General features: G+C 40.2%; 1 protein-coding gene across 1 annotated transcript; it reads right to left on the bottom strand.

The window, feature by feature from the left end:
- Nucleotides 1-217: 217 nt before the first annotated feature.
- SLC22A7 (solute carrier family 22 member 7) lies at nucleotides 218-20914 on the bottom strand. The gene is made up of 11 exons (XM_087717671.1): nucleotides 20437-20914; nucleotides 17210-17313; nucleotides 14601-14755; nucleotides 13179-13347; nucleotides 10214-10337; nucleotides 8617-8732; nucleotides 8303-8517; nucleotides 6133-6241; nucleotides 5121-5327; nucleotides 3965-4050; nucleotides 218-727 (listed from the first exon to the last, which is right to left on the bottom strand). The coding sequence occupies exons 1-10, from the start codon at nucleotides 20809-20811 to the stop codon at nucleotides 3981-3983; spliced, it is 1644 nt and encodes a 547-aa protein (XP_087573797.1). The 5' UTR covers nucleotides 20812-20914; the 3' UTR covers nucleotides 218-727; nucleotides 3965-3980.
- Between the last annotated feature and the right edge of the window lie 3641 nt (nucleotides 20915-24555).

Here is a 24555-nt window from a genome sequence, read left to right as displayed (position 1 = left end):
ATGGAGGATGCAAGGGTTAGGTGGGGTTGTGAATGATGAGTTGTGTTTCCTTTTTATTTGTTCGTTTTATTCCTTTTTTCTTTTTTTTCTTCTTTTCTTATAGTAAATACCCTGTGTATAAATGATTGCAAATGGAATGTGAAAATTGAAAAATTGAATAAAATATTTTATAGAGAGTGAAAGTCCCTGCATGTGAGTCACTTCATATTCTTTCTACCTGGCCTTCAGCCAGTAAAAGAGGCAGTCACGCTGCAGGCATATAAGCAGGGTGACAAGGAGGATCAAACACTAGCAAAGATCAAAGGAATGTTAGGTGGAAGCACAATGAGGAGGGAACAGTAACATGTAGGCCTCAGGGTTAATTTGATCTATAGGTTAATGGGCTGAGGAACCTGACATTTCAGGAATACAGAAATAATGGCAGCAAGATTTTCTAATCCTTTTTCTACAGGAATACCTCCTATCAGTTACAGTCAGCAAAATATATCTTCTCACAAAACATATAAGCCTCCTTAGTCTCCTCAAGTTGATCCTTCAGGACTCTTGGTACTTCTCGGTTCTGATCGGCTTCTGGCACATATTTCAATGGTGGAAAGAGGCAGCTCAACTGTTGTTTTGAAGTAGTATTTGTTTGCTCCATTTATCCGTCAACTGAGAAGAAAACGAAAACTTCGGCAATTCTTTTCCCATTCTGGATATCATGTGGTGGATCAATTTCTCCTCCCATCTACAAATAAATTGCCAAAATTTCATAAGATACCAGCTGAGAATCTTTATACCTTATGAGAATACTGAAACTGAAGGAGGTGTGTTATTCCTGCTGTCCAGTTTAATAAGAGAAAAGGTTAAATCACATACCAATCCCAGAGTATTCAAAATAGTCTCCTTCTCAAAGTATGTGTAAGTAATAGCATATTTGGACATTTGTAAGGGGGGTGTGTGTGTGTGTGTCTTTGTGTGTGTAAATGTGGTTAAAGAGTTATTGGGATTTAATTGAAATAAGTAAGTAAATTGGGAATCCCAAAGGTGCTTTTTCATGAGGCAACTGAACTTTCTTGGTTTTTTTTTAAGACATTTTACTTCTCATTCAAGAAGCTTCTTTAGCTCTGATAGGATAGTGGGGAATGGAAGGCTTCCACTATCGTGTCAGAGCCGAAGAAGCTTCTTGGATGAGAAGTGAAACGTCTTCAAAAAACATCAAGAAAGTCCAGTTGCCTCCTGAAAAAAAGCACCTTTGGGACAACCATGACCTGGATGACTGAGAATCTCTACAGAATTTTAGCTGTGCAATTTGGGATGGTGTGGGAGTAGGAATAGATTTCCAGAGGAAAAATTGCAGACTACGGGAACCAGGAGCACTACTCAGGTGACCCTGAGGATAAACCTCCAAGTGCTTCAATGACCCTCTAAAAGGATGCAAATGATCAGCTGTCTGCAAGGAATATAAATCCTTCCATTCCCCACTATCCTGTCAGAGCTGAAGAAGCTTCTAGGATGAGAAGCAAAATGTCTTCAAAGAAAAAGCAAGAAAATCCAGTTGCCTCATGAAAAAGCACCTTTGAGACATCCATGACCTGGATGACTGAGAATCTCTACAGACTTTTAGTAAACTGGGAAGAAATAATCACATATATATATTTTCTTCAGAGTGTTGAATTGATTCTTCAGCACATTTATTCACGCAAATCAATCTTGTTGAACTTAATGGGATTCATTTTTGCTAGATTGACATTTTATTGTTAATCTATGATTTTAGCCGCCCTAAGTCAGTCCAGGACTGAAGATGGCTCTGCCAAAACAGAGTCAATAACCATGGTAAAGATCTATGAACCAGTGAGAAGACTGATTTCTTGGAACCATTCCAGATAAAGAGAGGAAAAAGAGATCCAGCATATGTTCTCTAGATGGCTGCTCCTGAAGAGGAAACCACAGGATAGTGGGTTTCTGTGAGTTTAAGTACTGAGAGATAACAGGATCAGTCATCTATGTAACAAAATGAAATTCAATAGTGAAAAGAGTGAGGTTCTACATTTAGGCAACAAAAACGAAATGCACAGGTACAGTATAGGTGGTACCTTGCTCAATAGTAGTAACTGTGAGAGGGATCTTGGAGTCCTAGTGGACAACCATTTAAATATGAGGCAGCAGTGTGCAGCAGCTGCCAAAAAAGCCAACACAGTTCTAGGCTACATAAACAGAGGGATAGAATCAAGATCATGTGAAGTGTTAATACCACTTTATAATGCCTTGGTAAGGCCACACTTGGAATACTGCATTCAGTTTTGGTTACCACGATGTAGAAAAGATGTGGAGACTCTAGAAAGAGTGCAGAGAAGAACAACAAAGATGATTAGGGGACTGGAGACTAAAACAGTTAGAACGGTTGCAGGAACTGGGTATGTCTAGTTTAATAGAAAGAAGGACTAGGGGAGACATGATAGCAATGTTCCAATATCTCAGGGTTTGCCACAAAGAAGAGGGAGTCAAGCTATTCTCCAAGGCACCTGAGGGTAGAACAAGAAGCAATGGGTGGAAAGTAATCAAGGAGAGAAGCAACTTAGAACTGAGGAGAAATTTCCTGACAGTTAGATCAATTAATCAGTGGAACAGCTTTCCTCCAGAAGTTGTGAATGCCCCAACACTGGAAGTCTGTAAGAAGATGTTTGATAGCCATTTGTCTAAAATGGTATAAGGTTTCTGCCTAGGCAGGAGGTTGGACTAGAAGACCTCCAAGGTCCTTTCCAACTCTGCTATTGAATTATTGTATCTAGCTGGCAACACTAAAGGGACACTAAGTTAACAAATCTCATTTTCTAATCACTTTTGGAAATTGCTCATTAACTACTTTTACGCTATTAGAGACCTTTGGAATGACAAGTTGGATTCTGGGTGAATCTGCCTTTAATCCCCAATGGAAGAAAATTTTAATCATAAGCTTAAGAATGTAAAGAATCTGAAATAAACAGGAAAATGCAGATTAAGATTTTGATCTTAGAAAGTTATACAGTAAATGGACTCGGGATCCAGATAAAATTGAAATATTGAATCTTTTACAATAAAATGTTGAAATTAATTTTTTTAAACCAGCTTTTTGTAGGAAATAGATTCTGTTTTGGTTTTTAAAGGCATTTTGTGCAACAAAATGGAGGATGTTAGGTCTGACTGACTACTTGTATGGTATGGATGAATAATAAGGGAACATCCTACATAACTTTATTGGATACTTTGTTTTTATTTATTATTTATGTATTAATTTGTTATATTCATTAGTTATTTATTTTTATGACCATCATTCCCAAAGGCCCTGGTCTTCTTGTTGAAGTGTGGACTGGATATTGCTAAGTTCCCATCGCGCCTGGAGAATTCCAGTTGGAAGAGATTTATGACAGTAAAGCATCTGATCTGGAGATTCAAGATCCACCAAATCAGTGGTGGGATTCAGCTGGTTCACACCAGTTGTTAAATTAACAGGTTGTAAAATTAACCAGTTGTTAAATTACCCATGCACCCCCACTATCAAGGTAGATCCTGGGGGCTGCACTGCGCTGTGCTGCAATGGAGAAATAGGCAATGGAGCGGCCAGTGCAAAGGAAATAGAAGGCCGCTTTCCCTTCTCCTTCCCTTGTGCCAGCCACTCCGTTGCCCATTTCTCCATTGTAGCGCAGCGCCCAGGATCCACTATGATTGGGGGGGGGGGGGAGATTTAACAACCAGTTTCATGGGAGGCTCATTCCATGTGTGACGGAGTGGAAGACAGGGATGGACCAGGCCTCCCACGACAGCCAACCTGACCCTGGGTGAACCAGTTGTTAAATGATTTGAATTGCACCACTGCACCAAACCTTTGTTTGCCTGCTAAGGAATCATACAAAAAAAAAGCTCAACTATTCAGCTTATTGTAGTGTAAAAATTAGGACCTTCAAACTAATGTTGCTACTTTGCCTCTTTTTGCAGCTTCACTTACCTAACCACTTAGCAGGTCAATTGTGTGATAATTGGAGAGGTGCAACTTCAGGTGCATCTCCATGCAGGTGTTTCTTCCCTTTTGAACTATAATTAAAGAAGGGAAGGGGGAAGATTGATGCTGTTTGAAAAAAAATGATTGAAAGAAAAAAGCAAAGGCAGAGTCCCAGAAAGTTTATCCCATAAGGAGTATCCCAAAATAAATAAGTTGGTGTATTTCAGATACCTATGACCCTATAGCCAGATGGTGCATTATGGGCATCTATATAAACACCCAACACATTCTTATACTTTATCAGGAACTACTCATATAGTTATATAGTTTAGTCCAGTAAACTACTACAAAACTTTGGAATTGGGTGCCAGTAAATAATGCTCAGGATTTTCTTTCTGATAGTAATATTTGTTAGGATTATTAATATTAGGTCCTCTTAGATGGACAAATGGAAAGTAATATAAATTTATAACTTCACTAAAATATCTGATTCCTACCATCTCCAATGCTAACCTTTATGTTTAAGTTTAATAGATTTTAACTTCCTTAAAATAAAAGAGCCAAGGTGGCGCAGTGGTTAAAAGCAGCACTGCAGGCTACTGCTAGATCAGCAGGTCAGCGGTTCAAATCTCACCGGCTCAGGGTTGACTCAGCCTTCCATCCTTCCGAGGTGGGTAAAATGAGGACCCAGATTGTTGGGGGCAATATGCTGACTCTCTGTAAACCGCTTAGAGAGGCCTGAAAGGCCTATGAAGCGGTATATAAGTCTACTGCTATTGCTATATTGCTATTAACCCGTAACCACAGAGAGTTTTCCAAAACGTTAGGCAAACCCCTAGTTTTAGAAATGGACCATTCTGGCTGTGAATAGCTTTTGTTTTCCCACCAATAAGAGTGTATGCAGCATCAATAGAACCAATTCGGGTGTATGTCCGGCCGAGTTACTGCCTACTTGTCCGAACCGGTCCAAACCGGGAGGAACCCACCTCTGTTTCTGTGCGTAAAACACATTTTATGTAAATATGCTTATGACTCTTCAAATAAGCTTTTAAAAAAAAGAAAAATCCATAAACTGATGGGAAAAAACTAAGCTCTGCTATAAAAATGTGAAAGTTTTAGCAAGCCATACAGTCTCCTAATTTTTGGGGAATCCCATTCACACCTTTGTTTTTCAATGTCATCTATCGTTTCTGGCAGGTGGATGCCTCGGGTCTCCGGGAGAAAGAAGGCTGATGAACCACACAGCACTGCCATGGCAAAAGAGGCCGTTTGGGGCAGAGGCTTCCATATGCTATCCAACAGGAAGACAAGCGGAGCCACACATGCCCCTAGACGGGCCATGAAGGAGCAGTATCCTTGTCCACTCTGTCTAGAAGCAAAGGCAAAGAGCAATCAAAAAGAGGTTGAAAGCTGAATTCAAGAGACACACATGACAGGCTGGATTCAAGTCCACACCTGCATCCTTCTTTTTTGTCTAGTAAGAACACAGTACACATTATAAGAGGAGCAAGCTAATGAGCAGAACGTAAACACATCCTGATATTAAGAGATTTGATAATGTACTCAATCCAAAGGCATACATAGTTGCTCATTGAAGCATTTTTATGCCACCATTAAGTAAAAACAATTGAATTCAATCATTAAGTGATTTCTGTTTCAATTAAAAATAATAGTTCTGAAAGAAAGGGTTTTTAATTGATTAGGTGATTATTCATCCCTGCAGTTTAAGGCCCCAAATGGCCTTACATGATCTTAAATGAGGAAAAGCATTTTTTTTAAGTATTGAAGGGAGGGGATGCACACACCAGGATCTAGGATTGTAGGAAATACTGTGTTTCCCTGAAAATAAGACTGGGTCTTATTTTCTTTTGACCTCTGAAATAAGCCCTTGGCTTTATTTTTGGGGAGGTCTTATTATTTTTGAGGTGCAGTAGGCTGCGAGCATGGTCACCTCATGGCTACTGCCGTGCTGCAATATTTTTGAGGAGGGCTTATTTTTGGGAGGGCTTATTTTAGCGCATGCGCTCAAAAGCCCAAATGGGCTTATTATCCATGGAGGTCTTATTTTCAGGGAAACAGGGTAGCAGTAGGTCTTTCCAGTCAGACCAAGTTATTCTTGATCCATCATTTGACAATGCAATCAATTATTCATCTCGAAAGCATCTCTTTCTTACCTAAGAACGGTGGGATACAGTTCTGAAGAATACAGGAAGACTATAGTGAAGGCAGCTTCAGAAAATCCTTTGCCAATGGTGGCAATCACTGAACGCAAAGTCCCTTGAGCTGGGATGAGAAACAGGGTACAGTTGACATCTTGGGAAGAGCACGAGTTCATACTATGTCATTACCACCAATGTTTAACTGACCCTAGCGCTTGTTGCCTGAGAAGACAGAAATGGGGCCCAGCACTCTACAACCAACTTGGCAACTTTAAGACATACTGTATGGACTTCAACTCCTAAAACTGCTGGCTGAGAAATACTTGGAGTTGAAGTCCACATGTCTTAGTTGCCAAGTTTAAGAAATGCATTGTAGCACATAGTGCTACAATGTTCATCCTATGTGAGCAGTTATAGATATAGACCAGCCATTTGCTTGCTTCACCACATCAATAACCCTTTAAAAGAGCCTGAGGCTGGGAGGGTTGCCTTTGTTGTGTGGGCTGCATTTTCAAGACTCAAAAGCTGAGATGAGTGAAAGCTTTCACCCCAATAATCTGGACACAACTGAGCTCAGCGTGGACTGAGAACAACTAAGAGAGGTTTTAATATATCCTGTAAACCTACCTTAAAAGTCACTATCCTCACATGGATAATATGTGGCAAAATATAAATATAGCATAAGAAATCTTTTTAAAAGTATTTTGCTTTCATTTAAAATTTCAGCAAAGTCACTCAAACCTTCTCATCTGATCTGATGATCTACAAAAGACACTGAGTTTAAAGGTAATGAGTGATGTGGATGCTGTCAGTAAATGTGAAATGAATCACTTTTTCAAAATCAATACTAATTGTATTTGATTGAGAATTACCTGAGATAATAGCAATAGCAGTTAGACTTATATACCGCTTCATAGGGCTTTCAGCCCTCTCTAAGCGGTTTACAGAGTCAGCATATCGCCCCCACAGTCTGGGTCCTCGTTTCACCCACCTCGGAAGGATGGAAGTCTGAGTCAACCTTGAGCCGGTGAGATTAGAACCGCTGAACTGCAGATAACAGTCAGCTGAAGTGGCCTGCAGTACTGCGCCCTAACCACTGCGCCACCTCGGCTCTTTGTTATTGCTATTGCTACCTGAGATAAATAAGCAAATACAAGTAATAAGATTGCTTTTTACATTCAGATTGAATAAATGTTTGACTAAATTCCAGAGGTTTGTCTGACCTGCTATATTTATATTAATATTACGTGAGCAGGTTATAGACCTGAAATAAAAAGATAAAATCAGAAATAAATAGCTAACTTAAAACCATGACTATTCTCCCCTTTACCCCCACCCTCCTCATCCCAGTTTAGACCCTATGTTATGTCTTTTAATAAAATATGTTAGTTGAAGAAGATGCTGCCACGTAGCAGAAGTGGCATTCAACCGGTTCTCTCCAATGGGCAAACTGGTAGCGGTGGCTGCAGGAGGCTCCACCCACCCACCCCGACATAACGAGCGAGCACTGCCCATGCACAGAAGGCGATGCGCATGCGCAGACGAGGCACATGCACTCGCATTTGCAAATTGGTAGGGAAGGTAAGTAAATCCCACCTCTGCCACGTAGTCTTGATTTTTTATTACTCCAGACAGTTTAAAGCCTGATTTCTTCCATTTTTCTTGTTCAGAATTCAGGAAAGACTCTTCCTACTGAGATGCACCAGGCCAGGCAACTTTACAGCTTCAGATTTTGGAATTACCACCCTCAGCTCTCAGTGACAGTATGGAATAATGCAGAGAGTTTACTGTATCCAGCTAAAAATATGTAAAAGGCAATTGTTTGCCTACCCTTACAATCAATAAATTTGAAATTGATAGGCAGTTTCAGTTTCAAAGGCCCTCCCTTTGTACACAGTTTCTTCCTTGTCTCAATTGCATCTGGTACCTTTCAGATATTGTGTCCAGAATTGGAGGTCATCTTGTTGGGGATAGTTGCTCTCTTGAGTAAAAATTTGTTTGGGGAAATTAATTTCATTAATATTTATTCAATCACCCCTGCTGGAGTGATGAGTCCCCAGATATGTGAGAGAACTCAGCAACTTTAAATTGTTGTCAGGGGTATTCTGAGAATTGAAGTTCATGCTGAATTTGAGAAACATGTGGGAGGGGGGAGGGAAAGATGAGACTAACTAAAACTACTTACATGTTGGGACAATAATGTTGATTCCAATAGATAACCCACTTAGGATGAGGGCCCAGGCTTGGCTTTGCCTTCGTCCAACTCGATTTACCATAACAAAAACAAGGAGCTTGGCAGGAATCTCAATGAGCCCAAAGATAAACTGGGTCAAATACATTCCCAGGCCAAAACCAGAGATGTCCATGCTCATGATATAATAGGAAAAAGCTGCTCCAAACCTGAAGAGTAAAGAGATGAAGAGATGTACAAAGATACCCCAGAATCAGACCCCATCAGGACAAAAAAATGTCCAAGAGAACTCAGGGAGTGTGCCTCACCACACTGCTGCCAGGCAAAAGGAAATCCTTCTCAGTATTGGTGTTCGGAAAAGACTGATGTAGGAATAGTTCCCATCTGATTTCTGGCTTATCACTGCTGCAGTCTTGAGTAAATTCTGAGAAAGGGAAGTTGAGTTTTAGAGCAGCCACTTATGAAATAAGTATTTTATGAAATAAAATAACCAAGAAATAAGAACAGAAATGTATAATCACAAAACAAAAACACACTAAAATGCATTTGCAAAATTATTTGTAGAGCTATAAATCTACTTACTTGATATATGTAGTTTCAAATACTTGGGAATATAATACATCATCCAAATGGGGAAGATAATGTTTTGTAGACCTGTGTGCTTGCTCAGTTTGTTGTTCATGGTTGGACTTCAATCAATTTTCTACTAGTGTTTTCTCTTTAAACCAAATTTGGACTCTTTAAATGAAGGACACACATAAATCGAAGATTGACTGCCATACAGAGAAAGCACACTCCTGCCATTGGTCTCATGTGCTTTAGTTCTTTAATTTGGGAAACCTATGTAAATTGGGTTCATCCTGGGCCATGATTTATTGAATAAACCCAACTATTTGAATTCATCAACACATTCAGCCATCTACAGCAGCTGCCCCCCAACCTTTGTAGCTTGGTGGGCTGGCACAAGGGAGCCATGTGAGTGGCAGGCTCATGCAGTGCGTACCACTCCATTTGTGCGAGTGGCGGGCACTTGAGTAGAGAGTGCTTGTGCTTGCACGCAGAGGATGCTTGCGCATGAAACTCCATTCACATGAATGGAGCTTTGCACAAGCCCAAGCACCATCCACTTGGACAAGTGGAGCTTCGTGTGCAAGTGCCATTGCCCTCCGCTCACACAAGTGGAGATTTGTGCATGCGCATGCTTGCCCGCTGCTTGCCTAGGGGACTTTCACATGTGTGCTTGCCCATTTCTCCCGCGACCCAGTTTCAAACAGGCCGTGGCCAGTAGTGGGCCACATCCCCGGTTTGGGGGCTCCTGATCCACAGTTTAGAAACCACAGTGTTTGGGGTCACCGAAGAATGCAAAATCAAAATCAAAAACATGTAATGATGTAGCATGAGGTATGAAGCCAGTTCCAAAGGCGGGATGGGATTCTATCTCCTTCAGGGATATTCAGAGATTGCAACAGTGAAACCAAGAAGTTGGTCTCAGGTCACCTCAAGGGCAAATGACAGCTAACCATTTGGGAAAGTGGTTCTGTGCAATGTGGGTTATTTATATGTAATGAGAAAGGATATAATGACATGTGGCCCCTTTTTCCTTGTTAAAAGCTGATGATAGCTAAATGCAGGGGTGGGCTGCTGTGGATTCACAAGGGTTCAGGAGAACCTCTAGCTAAGATTCTGTGTGGTTTGGAGAATCCCCAAATCCCACTCCTGGCTGGCCCCGCCCACCCACCCTCACCTCCCAGGAGTCTCCACGCGGCCCATTTTGGATGCAGGTAAGTGCAGGGCACAGAGGTAGTATTTACCGGTTCTCCAAACTACTCAAAATTTCCGCTTCCAGTTCTCCAGAACAGATCAGAACCTGCTGAATACCATCTCTGTTCTGATGTCTTGACATACCTCAGGATTTATTTTGTGAGCAAATTCTTTCTTTCTGTTCATCTTGGCACATTTCTTTAAATGTCTGTGAGCTTCTTTCAGCTTCCCTTTAATTAACAACCATCTGGCAGATTCTGAGAGCCACCTATTAAAGGGAAAGATGGGGGGAAAAAATCATAATCTCTGCCTGTAACCAGCAGCTCAACATACTAGTTGGGGAATTCTGGGAGTTGAAATCCACATATCTTAAAGTTGCCATGTTTGAAAAACACTGATCCAGCTAAAACTCCTTGAGCTGTATGACTATGTCATCCGCATCATGAATATGATGGGCAGGTATGGAGGTGACCAAAGTACTCAGTTACATGCATTGTCTTGTTTTTATCATAGCAACTTTATCAAAGCTTCCCATAAATCTGAAAATGTGCAGTCTGGATGTTTTCTTCCTCATCTAAACAAAACTTTTCATATGTTTTCTAAAGAACATTGCTTCTAAATCATGTTTGTGAGGACAAGCTATTTGTGGATGTTATATAGCTTTCTTCTGGCTTATTTAAAATAATAGAAGCATCCTGAGCTCGATAGAGATCTTCATGGAATCATAGGGTTGGAAGGGACACTGAAGATCTTCAAGTTTAATCCCCTGCCCAATGCAGGAACCATCAGGCCATGCCAGTCAGATGATTACTCAACCTTTGATTGAAAATCTTCAGTGATGGAGCATTCATAGATCCAAGAGGCAGGCTGTCCTTCTATTTAATAGCTTCTATAATCAGGACATTCCTGATTTCAAGGTTGGATTTCTCTCTGTAAACCTTCTACTCATTGGTTCTTTTCCTACCCTCAGTTACTAGAGAGAATAAATCCACCCCTTTTTCTCTATGATAGAGAATATTGGAAAACAGTTATTACACCTCCTTCCTGAATAATACCCAGTTCCTTTAACTGTTGTTCTTTGGATTTAGCTTCCAAGCCTGTTATTATTTTTATTGCTCTTTCTCTCCATTTTTTTCAGTTTCTTGGCATTCTTCTTGTGTTATTATAACCAAAACCAGACACAGTATTCCAGGTAGAGTCTGAGCAGTGTAGCACAGAGGGGAACAATTCCTTCCTGTGATGTTAACATTATAACTCTATTGATGCAGCCAAAGTTTACTTTGAGTCTCTACTGCTGGACTCACCCTTAATCCTACTCAGATCTGTCTCACAAGGAATACTATTTTAAAGTAGGAGGAGAGATCAAGGATAGGTGATTAACGGTGATGATTTTTTAATGCTGAAACTTACCTTCTACTACATTAAGAGTAATGCAGTAGAGATTGAAAACAATCATTTGTGGAATATGTATACTACTAATTCATTCTGCCACTCTTGGTTGAAACTTCAGCTTTCAATGCCACTGAATTACAAATTACTATGATTATTGCTGGTTTTTTGGAGCAAAATTCTTTGTGTGTAATTAGAGTGAAACCCCTAGCAGTTTAAGGCAATTGTAGTACTACCTTCAGGATCCAACAAAATCTGGCCTGTCTTATGCAGATTCTACCAGGTGAGTCTCAACCAACATGAAGTCCAAGGAATATGAGCGATATGCCTTCTCTCTAACTGTCCCCATACATGAATATTTTGTTTTCCATGATCTACAAAACTCAGAGCTTCCTAGTCTGTGCAGGGTAATGTTAAAGTGTTGAACCAGGAGGGTCCCGGGCATTAGTCCACCCTTTGCCATGGAAGCTCACTGGCTGACATTGAACCAGTCACTCATTCTCAACCTAACCAACTTCACAAGACAACTGTTGGAAGAAAATAAAAGTCTTATGCCACATTTGGACACAAATTCCTACCAAATAAAAATGCTATTATTATTGTTAGCCTTTCACAAATTGCTTAAAACCTAATTGTTCCTCCAAATATTTGTAATTTACTGGTTTGCAGATTGCCTAGTAGGTAGTTTTGATCTTGTGTGTTCCTGGCTTTTTCACATGCATGTTTCCTTATTTTTTGTAAAGCACAAAAAGTTATGTAAAAACGAGAAGTGTAGTATACTCCATAGTGAATACGTGAATACAGATTTAAGCTTCTTCCTGTCTGTTCCTATAGGCTAGAGAACCTGACTGCATTAGTGTCTGTTTCCGAGACTTACATTTAGACTTAGAATGATTTTATTGTCTCTTTGAATGTACATTAATTGGCAGACATTAAAATGAATTTTTGTTGCATACAGCTCTCAAAAGGTCTCCACTTCCAATAGAAGAAAATAAGATGTTGTTTATTTCGGGATCTCTGACCTGAATTTTGAAGCAAGATTATGTTAATCTTAATTTGAGGCTGATCCAAAAACATTAAATATGTAAACATATCTGAATATTTGGATATATTAAAGGGATGGATATGAACATTTCAATCACAGACATCTAAAGGGCTTCACAAAAGAAAATGTTCTTCTTACTTGTATGAGCAATGCCTAATTCTTGTTCAACCAGATTATTTTTGTGTTCTTAGTCAACCATTATGGTGTTATCTTTTATTTAAAAATGCCAAACACTGGGTCATTAGCACTTGAGACAAGCTGCTAGATCACCCATTTCAGTTTATAGCAAACATGCTAGGCACAAATTAACATCTTTCTCTTAATATTTTAATTTTGGGGCTTTTCCAGATTGCAAGCCATGAGCCAAAGTTGGTGACTCCCTTTGGTGTACTTTGCTCCGACTTTCTGTGGAAGGTTTTTCTAGAGAGAAAACACCCCTTTCTTGCTCCTTTAACAATCCACACCTAAAAAATGGGTGGAGCTTCAATTGCTTCAACCTTGACTTTTTGAGCACATCCCTGATGTTGCCCCTTTCATAGAAACAAAGTTTCTTCTGATTAGCTGCCTTCAACTTTGTATTTCCAAAGTCCCACTCGTAAAAGCACTATGAGTCCTTTCACCACCATTTTGCTTTTACTAGTTTAGGAGTTTTTGAGAAATAACATTTTTACCCACCATGTGGAGATGATGCCCACTATACACGGAAGAGAGGTGGTGAGAAGCAGCCAGTGCCAATCCCGCACCAAATAGGCAATCAGAGCAAGAAGCATATTTCCAAAACTCCAGAAGAGACTGGTTATAACCGCCGATATGGTGCGATGTTGTATATCCACCCATTCCATGCCTAGAAGATAGAAAAAGTGCTCAATAGGCCCATCTGCACAGAGGTCTCCCTTTTATTGGAAAAGGAGGACAGATCTAGAGATTGCAGCACAAAAGATACATTTTATAGCCCTTCATCTTAGCCTTTGATTCTCCGGGAACTGAGGAGTCCTTTGTCCTTCTCAGATTTGCAGCTTTCTTGATCAGCTTGCTTTTAATTTCTTGCACTTCTTTCCTTGATGGTTGTTTTCATTGCTGGTTTATCTTGCAATCAGCTTATAATTTGATTTCAGATTTTGGTTTAAATCAAGAATTGGCAATTTTTAGGGCCAGTGAGTACATTTGAAACACTATGCGCTTCACTTTTCTTTTTCTTTTTCTTTTTTTAGAATTTACAGCTATTAAGAAAAAACTCATATGTTATCTCATCACCTTTCACTGCGAAAGGTCAAAACTTGGACTCACACTTAAAAGATCCAGAGCTTTTGTGTATTTGCTCGGCTTAGGACTGCATCACACTGTTTTTCACTCATAGATTTCAGTTTGTAAGGATACCATATATCTGCAGGGTATGGTAGGGATTGCTATCAAAGCTCACTTATTTTTATGTGCAATCATACCCGCTATCTTTGACCATATGCTGCAGACCAGGGGTGGGTTCCGGAAGTCACTACTGCCAGTTTGCTCATGGGTGCGCTATAGCAATAGCAATAGCAATAGCAGTTAGACTTATATACCACTTCCTAGGGCTTTCAGCCCTCTCTAAGAGTCAGCATATTGCCCCCAACAACAATCCGGGTCCTCATTTTACCCACCTTGGAAGGATGGAAGGCTGAGTCAACCCTAAGCCAGTGAGATTTGAACAGCCGAACTGCAGAACTGAAGTCAGCTGAAGTAGCCTGCAGTGCTGTGCCACCTCGGCTCTGAACAATAAAAATTGTTCTCTACATGCACAGAAGCAAAAAACAACATGGCGGCGCCTACGGCACTGCCTGAACAACCAGTTCGGGGGTGTAGCAGGCCTGCCGGTTCCAGCGCCCTAGGTCGCCAAACCATTACCAGTTTGGTTGGACCATTCTGAACTGGTAGGAACCCACCACTGCTGCAGACACCTCTGATCCATAACTACATATAATTCACTTGATCCTTTCCTCTTTCCACAAGAAGCATGCAGAAAAGTTCATGTTTCATATCCACGAACTCCTTTGCACAATGGATTCCTATTTATCCAAAGCTACTTTTTAACGTCCCACCTTGGCCTTCTTTTTGGCTTACCCAGAGGTATCACAATGATGGAGAGTCCACAGATAGAGATTCCTGTCAGAGTCCGTGTCACTGCAAACATACTATAGGAAACTGAGGCAGAACTCAATACCCCAAAGATGAGCGTGCCCAAGTAGGACACCAGGAGCATTATCTTCCGACCAAACCTGAGGCACCGTAGAAAGAAACATTATTGCTGTAACCAAGGAGGCAACTTGCAACCCTACCAAAGGTCATAAGAGTTGCAAATTGCCTTTTCAGAGAAATTGGCTAATAGTTCACTTTTTATCTAGGCAAGTAAAGAGTTGCTCAAGGAGCAGAATCATCACTAGACAACAAGCTTCATATAATAATAATATTTATCATGGGGGACAAAGCAATATCTTGTACTTTCAACAAGTCTGTTTTCACCTGGCCAAGAACAAAAATGGAACCCAGAAATTATTTTGGAGCAGTTAATAAGTTCCTGTAGAATATGTACGTAAGTGGAAATATATACCAGGGATGGTCTGCTGGGGGTTCACAGGGGTTTGGGAGAACCTCTAGCTAAAATGCTGTGCAATTCAGAGAACCCCAAAATCCCACTCCTGGCGGGCTCCGCCGATGTCACCCCTCCCAGGAGTCCACATGTGGCTCATTTTGGATGTAGTTAAGTGCAGGGTGCACACAGAGGCTCAGGTAGGGCAAAAAATGGGCCTATCAGAAGTTTGAGAAGGCCACCTCCAGAGGGCCTCCAGAGCCTGGGGAGGCTGTTTTCGTCCTCCCAGAGGCTCAAGGAAAGCCTTCAGAGCCCGGGGAAGGCAAAAATGCCCCTCTGTAATACAGGAGGCTGACTAGGCCACTTCCACAATGACCACACCCACCCAGCAACTGGAGAGAACCCCTTGCTAAAAATTTTGAAGCCCGCCCCTGATATATGCATTACATTTGAATAAATGGAAATAAATAAATACATGTGGAAGGGTATTACCAGTTTAATTTCTTCTTGATTTATTTTGTATTTACTGTGCCATTACATCTGTGCTAGTCTTTTCATGCAACCTAAGTAATTGGTCCTTCATAAGTATTGTTGAGGACAAATGGGAGCTTGTTCCCGAGATGAAAAATTGGAAGCTAAGGTCTTCATGCTTCTGCCCCCATAAAAGTATGGGATAAAATGTTAAGCACATACCAAGAGACAGGATGTACCCAGATGTGCTTTCTGTGGATACAAAAATCACTCAAGACTATAACATTTTTTACTACGGGGGAGTATATTTTGGCCTGGTGATTACAAAAGAATAATATGAATATATAGATGCCTTTGAGTCAGTCTTGATGCCTGGTGACTTGCGAGTCTAGGACAATTCGCCACAAGCAACTCGCCAAGGAACAATTCACCATGAGACAAGAGTCACACTAATATGGAAGAAATGGTGGAATAGAACCACTAAAGAAAGGATGCAAAAGGAGGGACAAAATGAAACGTGAAAGCCAAAAATTAAAACATGTTTTAATTAATTTAAATAATTAAAGTGAATTGTTGAATTGTCCCACAGCGAGTTGGCCTGTGGCGAGTTGGTGGCACCGACTTCTCCCACTCCAGGCTAGACTATTCCCTGCAGTTTCCTTGACAAGATTTCAGAAACGATTTGCCTTTGCATGCTTCCTAAAGTAAACTAGCCCAGGGTCAGTCCAGTGGCTTTGCCCTTAAGGCAGGATTAGAACTCAGGATCTTTTGGGTTCTGGCTTGATGCCAAATTATCTTCTAATATGAATGTAAACGAAGACCAATTGGCTAGATCCTCGCCTCCAATTAGATCTTTAGGGGAATGCTCTGGTGCCTTCCTACAAAGCTTTTGCCTTTAGGTTTTCATTTAGCTTTCCCCTGGCTGTGTTTCCAACACGGTTTCTGTTACTCCCACACATACATCATTGTTTGCTGAAATGAGGAAAGTTACATTTACATCAACAGGTTCCCTCTGGTGGAACATTCCAAAAAGATCCAGCTATTTCCTGGCTATTGCAAAAATGTCCACTGATCATTTCCCTGACAAAGGTCTCATACATTAGCACTGCCAGACTTAGGCTGCAAAGCACAACCACCACTAGGGGTCAGCAAAGAATTAGGAAAAATACCAATACTTTGCTGACATCTAGTGGTTGCCTAGAGTTTTACACCCTAGGTTTGCTACAGTTGTTTATAGGTTTTAGCAATAATATTGTTAATTTATTTTAGAGTAAATCATTTTAAAGTAAATCAGATTTTAATCTATCTAGGATGGGGTAGCAAGTGTGGGCTTTTGCAAAGTTGTTCTAAAGTTGGGCTGAAAATTGTAATGGTGAGCAAAAGAGCTGTGTTTTTGCTCGAAAATTATCTGTAAGTATCTAGAGCATGGGTGTCAAACTCACGGTGTCACGTTGCCATCGCGTGACATTTTGTGATGTTTTCCCCCTTCGTGGAGCTGGGGTGGGCGTGGCCTATACCTGATGTATCCGGATTGCGGGCCGCCAGTTTGACACCCCTGATCCAGAGAGTTGGATTCTCACATTGATGCAATTTTTATTGCCTGGACATGAACTGTTGCAACATCCTCAAATGCCCACATAGATAAAATAATGGAAGAATGAAACCATATTACCTGTCAGACAAGTCTCCAAAGATCACAGCACCAAACATCACCCCAAAGAAGAAGAGGGTAGCAGTTGCTTGGTTCAAGCTTTTATGCTCACAGACCAGATCCCACTGGAAAATAACCATTCATTTCATGATTTCCTTGTTCAGGAGCCCAGTAAGTTTCATGTTCATGATAATTACAGAAGCTTTAAAATATTTTAAATTTATGGATTCCAACTTTGGCTTGGATCCTAGGGTACCATTCTGGTGGTGGATATTATTATGCCATAATGAAATCCCAATATCACCAGGGCTGGCCCTACCATTAACCAAAGCGAATGGAAGTTGTTGGGCAAAAAAATGGAGCTTGCAGGTGCCAGTCACATATATTCTGGCCTTTCCTGCATCCCTAAAGTAAACTACTGCCTTCAGTTGTTGTGGAAGATGCTGCTCCATAGTCTGTGATGAAGAAACATTCACTGTTAGTTAAACATTCAACTACTGTGGCTTTTCTGCATAGAATGAGAAGGAGGCACCGTGTTCTTAGTTGGCTCAGAATCCAAGAGCTTAGGCTACCCCTGCATTCACCTTGACAACACTTGAACACTAATCCCTCATTATATTGGCACAAGTGGGAGAACAATGAAGATCCCCGTATAGCAGTACTGCAGTTAAATAATTTTAAATCAGGGAATTATCAAAGAGTCACAACTTACAGAATATACGAAGCCACTCTTAAAGAAATCACCACATTTTATTAGAGATTAAATTCGCAGTCTAGATCCAATCGTGGTTGGTAGAGTAGGCAGAAGAAGCCTACTTTCCCTCCACATGTTAAACCAAGGTGATGACCCTTCTTTAACTACTATCCAAACACCATAACATTTATCCAAATTAATAATAAATATAATATGATATGATATAATACTCTTTATTAGATTCAAAATAACTTTTTGCCAAAGTCTTGATTTTTAGCGTGAGGGGAGGAGTCAGCACTCAGCCTATTTGTAGAGATGCCAGTGCAGGCATTTTAAATTTGAGTGAATTTATTTTCCATAAAGCTTCTAAGATGCATCAGATAATTTTCTAGGAAGGAAGTTTACTGTGCAATGATAAACCATTAACTCTCTAACACTTAGGGAACTTAATTGAAGTGTTAAGTAAATGAGGCATTAAATCCGCTAGGCAGTGTAAGTGTTAATATTTGAAATGGGCAACCAATTCAGCCCACTAGAGAATCCATGGAGAACAGATTCCTCAAAGAGTGTGAGTTATGTCTGCTAACCACCTTGCTGGTGGTACAGAGATGCTAGCAGGGGAAACCTATTGTAGATACACTGTGCTGATTGACTACCTTGAAGCATCTGTTTGGTTACTGTAAGAAACAAAACACTAGACTAAATCAACTTTTGCTCTGCATTGACAAATTGCATGCTCCATTTCTTTGGCAATCTGTTCCCCGTGGATCTTTAGTGGGCTGAATTTGGCATTTTTCTAATTATGGGATAGAAACCAATAGACCATTTCAGATTCTTGTTGCTTCAGTGGGAATGGGTGACTGACAAATCAACAGGAAAAAGAAAACACAATGGAATTAGCTGGTGGAGATAATAGGAGGGAAAGAGCAGCAGGTATGAAATTTACTCTCTTAGAATGTCATGGAAGAATTATTGTTTACTACAAATGAAGAACAAATGCACTACACAAAAAGGTTTTCATGCCCATCCCACAAGCTGTTGTCCGATCTCAGAATAAATTGTGTTCTCATGACAAACTAAGCTCATAGTTAATCAGTGGTAGGTTTCAAAAAAATTTAGAACCTCTTTTGTAGGTGTGACCTGCTTTGTGGGAGTGGCTTGACAGCCATGTTACCAGGTGGGAGTGGCTTGCCAGCCACATGACCGAGTGGAAGTGGCTTGACAGTCATGTGACTGGGTGGGCATGGCCAACTTGTAAGATGTGGTGAAACTCACTTGACAACGCTCTTGCTTAGCAACCAAAATGTTGGCTCAGAAACTCTGGCATTTGAAGCATGCAAGTCTTAAAGCTGTCAAGTTACAAGATCCTTGCACCCCTAACCCTTTAGAAAAAAAACCCAGGGGTGTTCAAACTTGACAGCTTTAAGACTTGTGGACTTCAACTCCCAGAATTCCTCCTCTCGCTCTTCTTGATGATGTGCCAATGGGCAGGGGGATGGAGCTGGAACCGGTTCTAAACGACATTGTAGATTTGTAGAACCTTTTCTATAGAAGAGGTTAGAATTGTCAGGAACCCACCTTTGTAGTTAATTGACATATGGTCTACTGAATTAACCTAACTTCCTGGGCTCACCAAATGCATTGCCATAAATCACTTTCAATGATGTACCTACATTAGAAGACTGGGACATACATTTTCTATAAAATAAATGAATTAAGTGAACCACAATTGCTGGTTTCATGTTAACATTGTTGACTAGTTTATGGTTTTGTGTGTCATGTGAACACAGCCGTTAAGTTGTTTGGCAAAAGTGAAACATTTTCAGTGAACACAAAGGAAGCATATCCCCTCACCCCACTTTAAACACATACAGGCATTCAAAATTTTATGGGAAAAATATCATATCATAACAGAACATAAAAGCACATTCAACAGCACCTGGGCATAAGGGCTTGCCCAAAAGACATGACCAGCCTATTAAAAGGACCCAAACTGCAATGGTATTTATGCTAGGAAAAGTATATACAAAAATTCTATGTATTAGGTGAAAAGGCACATGGATAGGCATAAATTTTCATAAACTGAGGTTGACTGATGACAAATAAATTTAAGATTGGTGAAATGAGAAACTGAGCAAGAGTGAACATTGTATATTCCTTATGCATGACAGTTACATATACCAGAAGTAACATGATTGGAATTACATCTTCTGGGGAATAGAAAAAAATCAGACAGGATCCTGCTTTTAAGTAGCTAACAATTTCAGTCAAGTAAATTAACAGAGAGATACGAGGCAATGGATATGATTAGTGCAACCTTGCATGTTCAGCTAGAAATAAGAATTAAATGAATGAGAAATTCCAATATATGATTACACAGGTGATTATCTAAGAAGACTACATAAATTCCCCACATAAACTGCTCTAACCAAAGATCTTGGAAAAAGCGAGGAGAGGAATAACATAACAATCATTTTCTCTCTCATCCCTTAATATTTCATTCTCTTTTTTTATGATGGGTTTTCAGATAATCAAAACTAATTTGAAGTTTTACCTGAGTGACTATTGTGGAAATGAATTGGGACTGATCATAGGTCCATCCATACTGGCAGCTCTGGACAGATACATTGGTCAATTCAAGAGAGGAGTTAAGCAGTAGATGAAACTGAGGTTCAGAAAACATCTCACAGGAGCTGAAGGCTCCATTAAAATCCCTTGGAATGTTGATGATCAGCACCTCTTCTTTAGTAAGATTGGCAAATTGTTGCTGATGTGGGATGGCACAGTGATGTTCTGGGATGGCTGCTAGGAAGTTATGCAGCAGGAAATGCAAGGGGAGCAAGACTCTTGGGATGCAGAGCAGAAGCAGTATTAAGATCTGGAATTGCCCAAAACCTCCGACTTCCCCCAGGAGCTCTTCAAAGTTCATCTTTGTCAAGTCACTTGTTTGCTACTAAGAGCTGAGATGCCGGAGAAGAAAAATCCTGCTGATGTTGGGCTCTATATGAACTAGATGCCATGACTTTTTGCAAAGTCTTTGTGGACTTTGAGATGTAGAATATGCCTTCCCCCCCCCTTAGCAGGAACTATGCCAAAGGTTTATTCACAGTGAGAACTGGATGGGGTCAGAATCAGTTAAGTCATAATTACTGAGACATGAAAGAAAGAAATCTAAAAGAAAAAATAAGGACAGGAAGCTAGACGATAGGAAAATATTTAACACAATGAGTATTATTGATTGACTAATAATCTTTAATGCTGCCAGAAATCATGCATGGACATACAGTATATTCTTCTCTCTCTCCTTATCTGTAAAATTAAATACTAGCCCAGGCACACAGGCTATCATACTTTCCCTATGACCAAGAATTTTCTTTGGGAGCATCTCACTGTTTTTGTTGACTTAGACAGAAATGCACAGAAGACAGAAGGGAGATGTAATCAAACACATTGGAAAGACAAAAGCTTGTAAACCAAAGCATAGGAATAGATCAATTCTCTAAAGATACATTTGCCGGTCAGTTCAAATATTTTAATGGAACATAGATATCCCCAAACTAAATTGTAAACTAACTGATCATAGTTTAATGTAACAGGTTGTGCAAACTTGACCCAGCTATTTATTGTTCAATTTTCAACTCAGAAAGCTGAGTTAATTAAGTAAACTAGGGTCATTGACCTTGTTAAGCATGTCATGAGAACACAGCCAAATGCTGTGTACTTTAGTCCTTATGTATTATACAAATACTTCTTATGAAAAGAAATTGAGCTCAAAGGGAAAAAAATTAAACCCAGGATACCCAAAAGTCATGTGATCAAAATTCAGATGCTTGGCAACTGACATGTATTTATGACAATTGCAGTGTCCCAAAGTCATGAGATCATCTTTTGTGACCTTCCGACAAGCAAAGTTAAAGGGGAAGCCAGATTCAGTTAACAACCCTATTACTAACGTAATAATTGCAGTGATTCACTTAACAACTGTGGCAAAAAGGTCATAAGATGGGGCAAAACTCACTTAACAACTGCTTATCAAGAAAAAATTTGGCTTCACTTGTGACTGTAAGTTGAGGAATACCTGTAATCATTTTTATTCCCATTTATGACTCAAGGTTCTTGTGGCTCATCCAATAACTTTAAGGAAGTTCTAATCATATGGAATAATTATTGATGAGGGGTTTGGGGAATTAGGACCAATGTATAGGCTACAGTGGCACATGTAAGCTGGCTGTCTAATTAAGTATAGACAGTATATCTAATTCATTTCTAAATAAGACTCACTGAAGTAGATCTTGATTTCCTAAAAGCAATTTCACAGCTATGGGTTCCTTGTACAGCTCTTTAAAGTGCTGATATCATAGGCAACATGCAATAAGTAAACAGCTGGTTCCCTATTTGGGAGTAGTGGTGGTTTACCGGGTGATGTCTAGTTGGGGGTGCAGCTGTTGTTTGAGTTTACAGTAGAGGTTGAAGACCCCATACTCAAAGAGAGCAACAAATTGGACTCACAGAGCGAATAGTGGATGGAGCACTAGCATTCAGCCCTATCATCTATAATTAGGTTTATATGCCCTTGTTGGAATTCCTCTGGGATCAATCATATCTATAATTACAGATACAAAATGTATTTATTTACTTTTTAAATTTTTTTTTTCAGAAACAGTGGACTATTACCTAAGTAAGTACTGTTTGATAACCAAAGGAATCCTTTCCCCTTTATACAACATTTAATTCAGAGGTGTTAACTTATGTTGCTGAAGTTCCATGATCATTGGTACGTAATGGTGGTAAAACAAAATGCATAACTTTCCATGTTCTGCTCTAGAGGAAGAGTGGTAACTTGTGGCATTTCAGATATGGCTGCCTACAATTCCCAGCATTCCTCATCTTTCTGAGAGAATTTTAAATCCTAAGAGTAAAATAATGTAATGAGGGAATACTTCTGGGTCCCGGGCACAAAGGAGCAATAAATGTTGCTCACTAGAGTGATCCACCTGTTAGGGCCTACGGTTGACAATGGAACGTCACATCACAAAGTAGAAGCGTAAAGAAGGCAGGGAGAAAAGAGCAGAGTCTTCTTATTGTCATTTGAGCTACAATCATTTTTTCCAGTTCAGACGTCTTGGAACAAGCCAACAGTGACTTCTTGTGGCTAAATGAACTCATCACAAGTCACATCAAGTGATGGCTATCTGTAATAGAAATGTTATCATTTAGGCATGTATATGTAAACAGACTTTTTTGGGACCACCTAATGAGAAGGAAGGACTCAATGGAGAAGAGCCCAATGCTGGGAAAGATTGAGGGCAAAAGGAGAAGGGGATGACAGAGGATGAAGTAACTGGATGAAGTCACTGAAGCAGTAGGCGTGAGTTTAAATGGACTCCAGGGGATGGTAGAGGAATGGAGGAATGTTGTCCATGGGCTTACGATGGGTCGGACATAACTTCACAACTAACAACAACAACATGTAAAAAGAAAGTATGCACAATCCAGCTTTTTGAGCTGGCTGCTGAAGTTATTTGTGCTTCTAGTATATAGCTGAGAAGATTGAAAGCATTGGGCCCAGTGGAGGTGAGACACAACTGTTACCATAAATACATCTCTATTATTTACTCTTTTTTTAAAGTTGCATCCAGTCTTTATTTAAACATCACTTGTTTATTTTTAATTTAAAAGCTTAGCTAAAGAAAAAGTTCAAAGAATCCAACTTCCACCGTCATTTTTATATTGAGTTTGGATTATAGAGTTTAAGAATACTTGCAAAAACTATAATTAGAAGAATGCACATACTTTTGAGCTTCATTGTTCCTATGACCTTTCACTTTGTGGAGGAAAAAAATATGAAGTATTGTTTCTTACCTATTTGGATAACATGCTCACATTGGACTATATTAAAAAAATGTTTCATTCTTTCTTTTGTTTTGCTTTAAGGTAATAACGAGAACCTAACAAGAAATTTGGAAGCTCTATCCCTGATTTGTGCAAAAAAAAAAATGCATAAATTTGGGTGCTCTACTCAATGCAAATTATAGGGAGCTGGGTCCAAAAACAGCCTGATTCAGAAAGATTGCTTGTTAAATGAGAAAGACACCAGTGTAAAGGAAACGTAACTACTTGAATGGAGATTAGATCTTAACTATCTGCCCCTACATCTATGGATGTGGCCACTCCACTTTGCATCAGCCTCGAAAGATACTATTTCCCCCCTGAAAATAAGACAGGGTCTTATTTTCTTTTTACCCACAAAATATGGCTTGGGCCTTATTATGAGGGGAGGGTTTATTGTTTTGGGGTTGTCGGGTGGATGCTCTCTTGCGAGCGGGCTCCCAAAGAGCCGGGCACAGCCTCATGGGCGAAAGGCTGTGTTGCGCTGGGCATACACTCTATGGTTGTGGGCCAGCTGCCGGCAGAGCGTACAACCATAGAGCTGCCACTGCTAGAAGACTCAAGAGCTGGGCCAGGGCATCGTGAGGCTGGGAGGCACGTGAGCGAGAACGAAACAGCCGCTCACGTAACCCCCCTGTGCCCGGCTGGAAAGAGGTTTTGCCAGGTGGCTGCTCGTCAGCGTGGTCGCTTCATGGCTGCTGTGTTGCGCTGCTATGACAGCGCAACACAGCCATTCACCCATGAGGCTGTGCCTGGCTCTTTGGGAACCCGCTCACAAGAGAGC

This window comes from Thamnophis sirtalis, unplaced genomic scaffold (genome assembly GCF_051295495.1).
Source record: "Thamnophis sirtalis isolate CommonGarterSnake01/CBP01778 unplaced genomic scaffold, rThaSir2_p1.2 scaffold_6, whole genome shotgun sequence".
In the NCBI taxonomy this organism is placed as follows: domain Eukaryota; kingdom Metazoa; phylum Chordata; class Lepidosauria; order Squamata; family Natricidae; genus Thamnophis; species Thamnophis sirtalis.
This window is presented reverse-complemented; position numbering and strand designations above follow the sequence as displayed.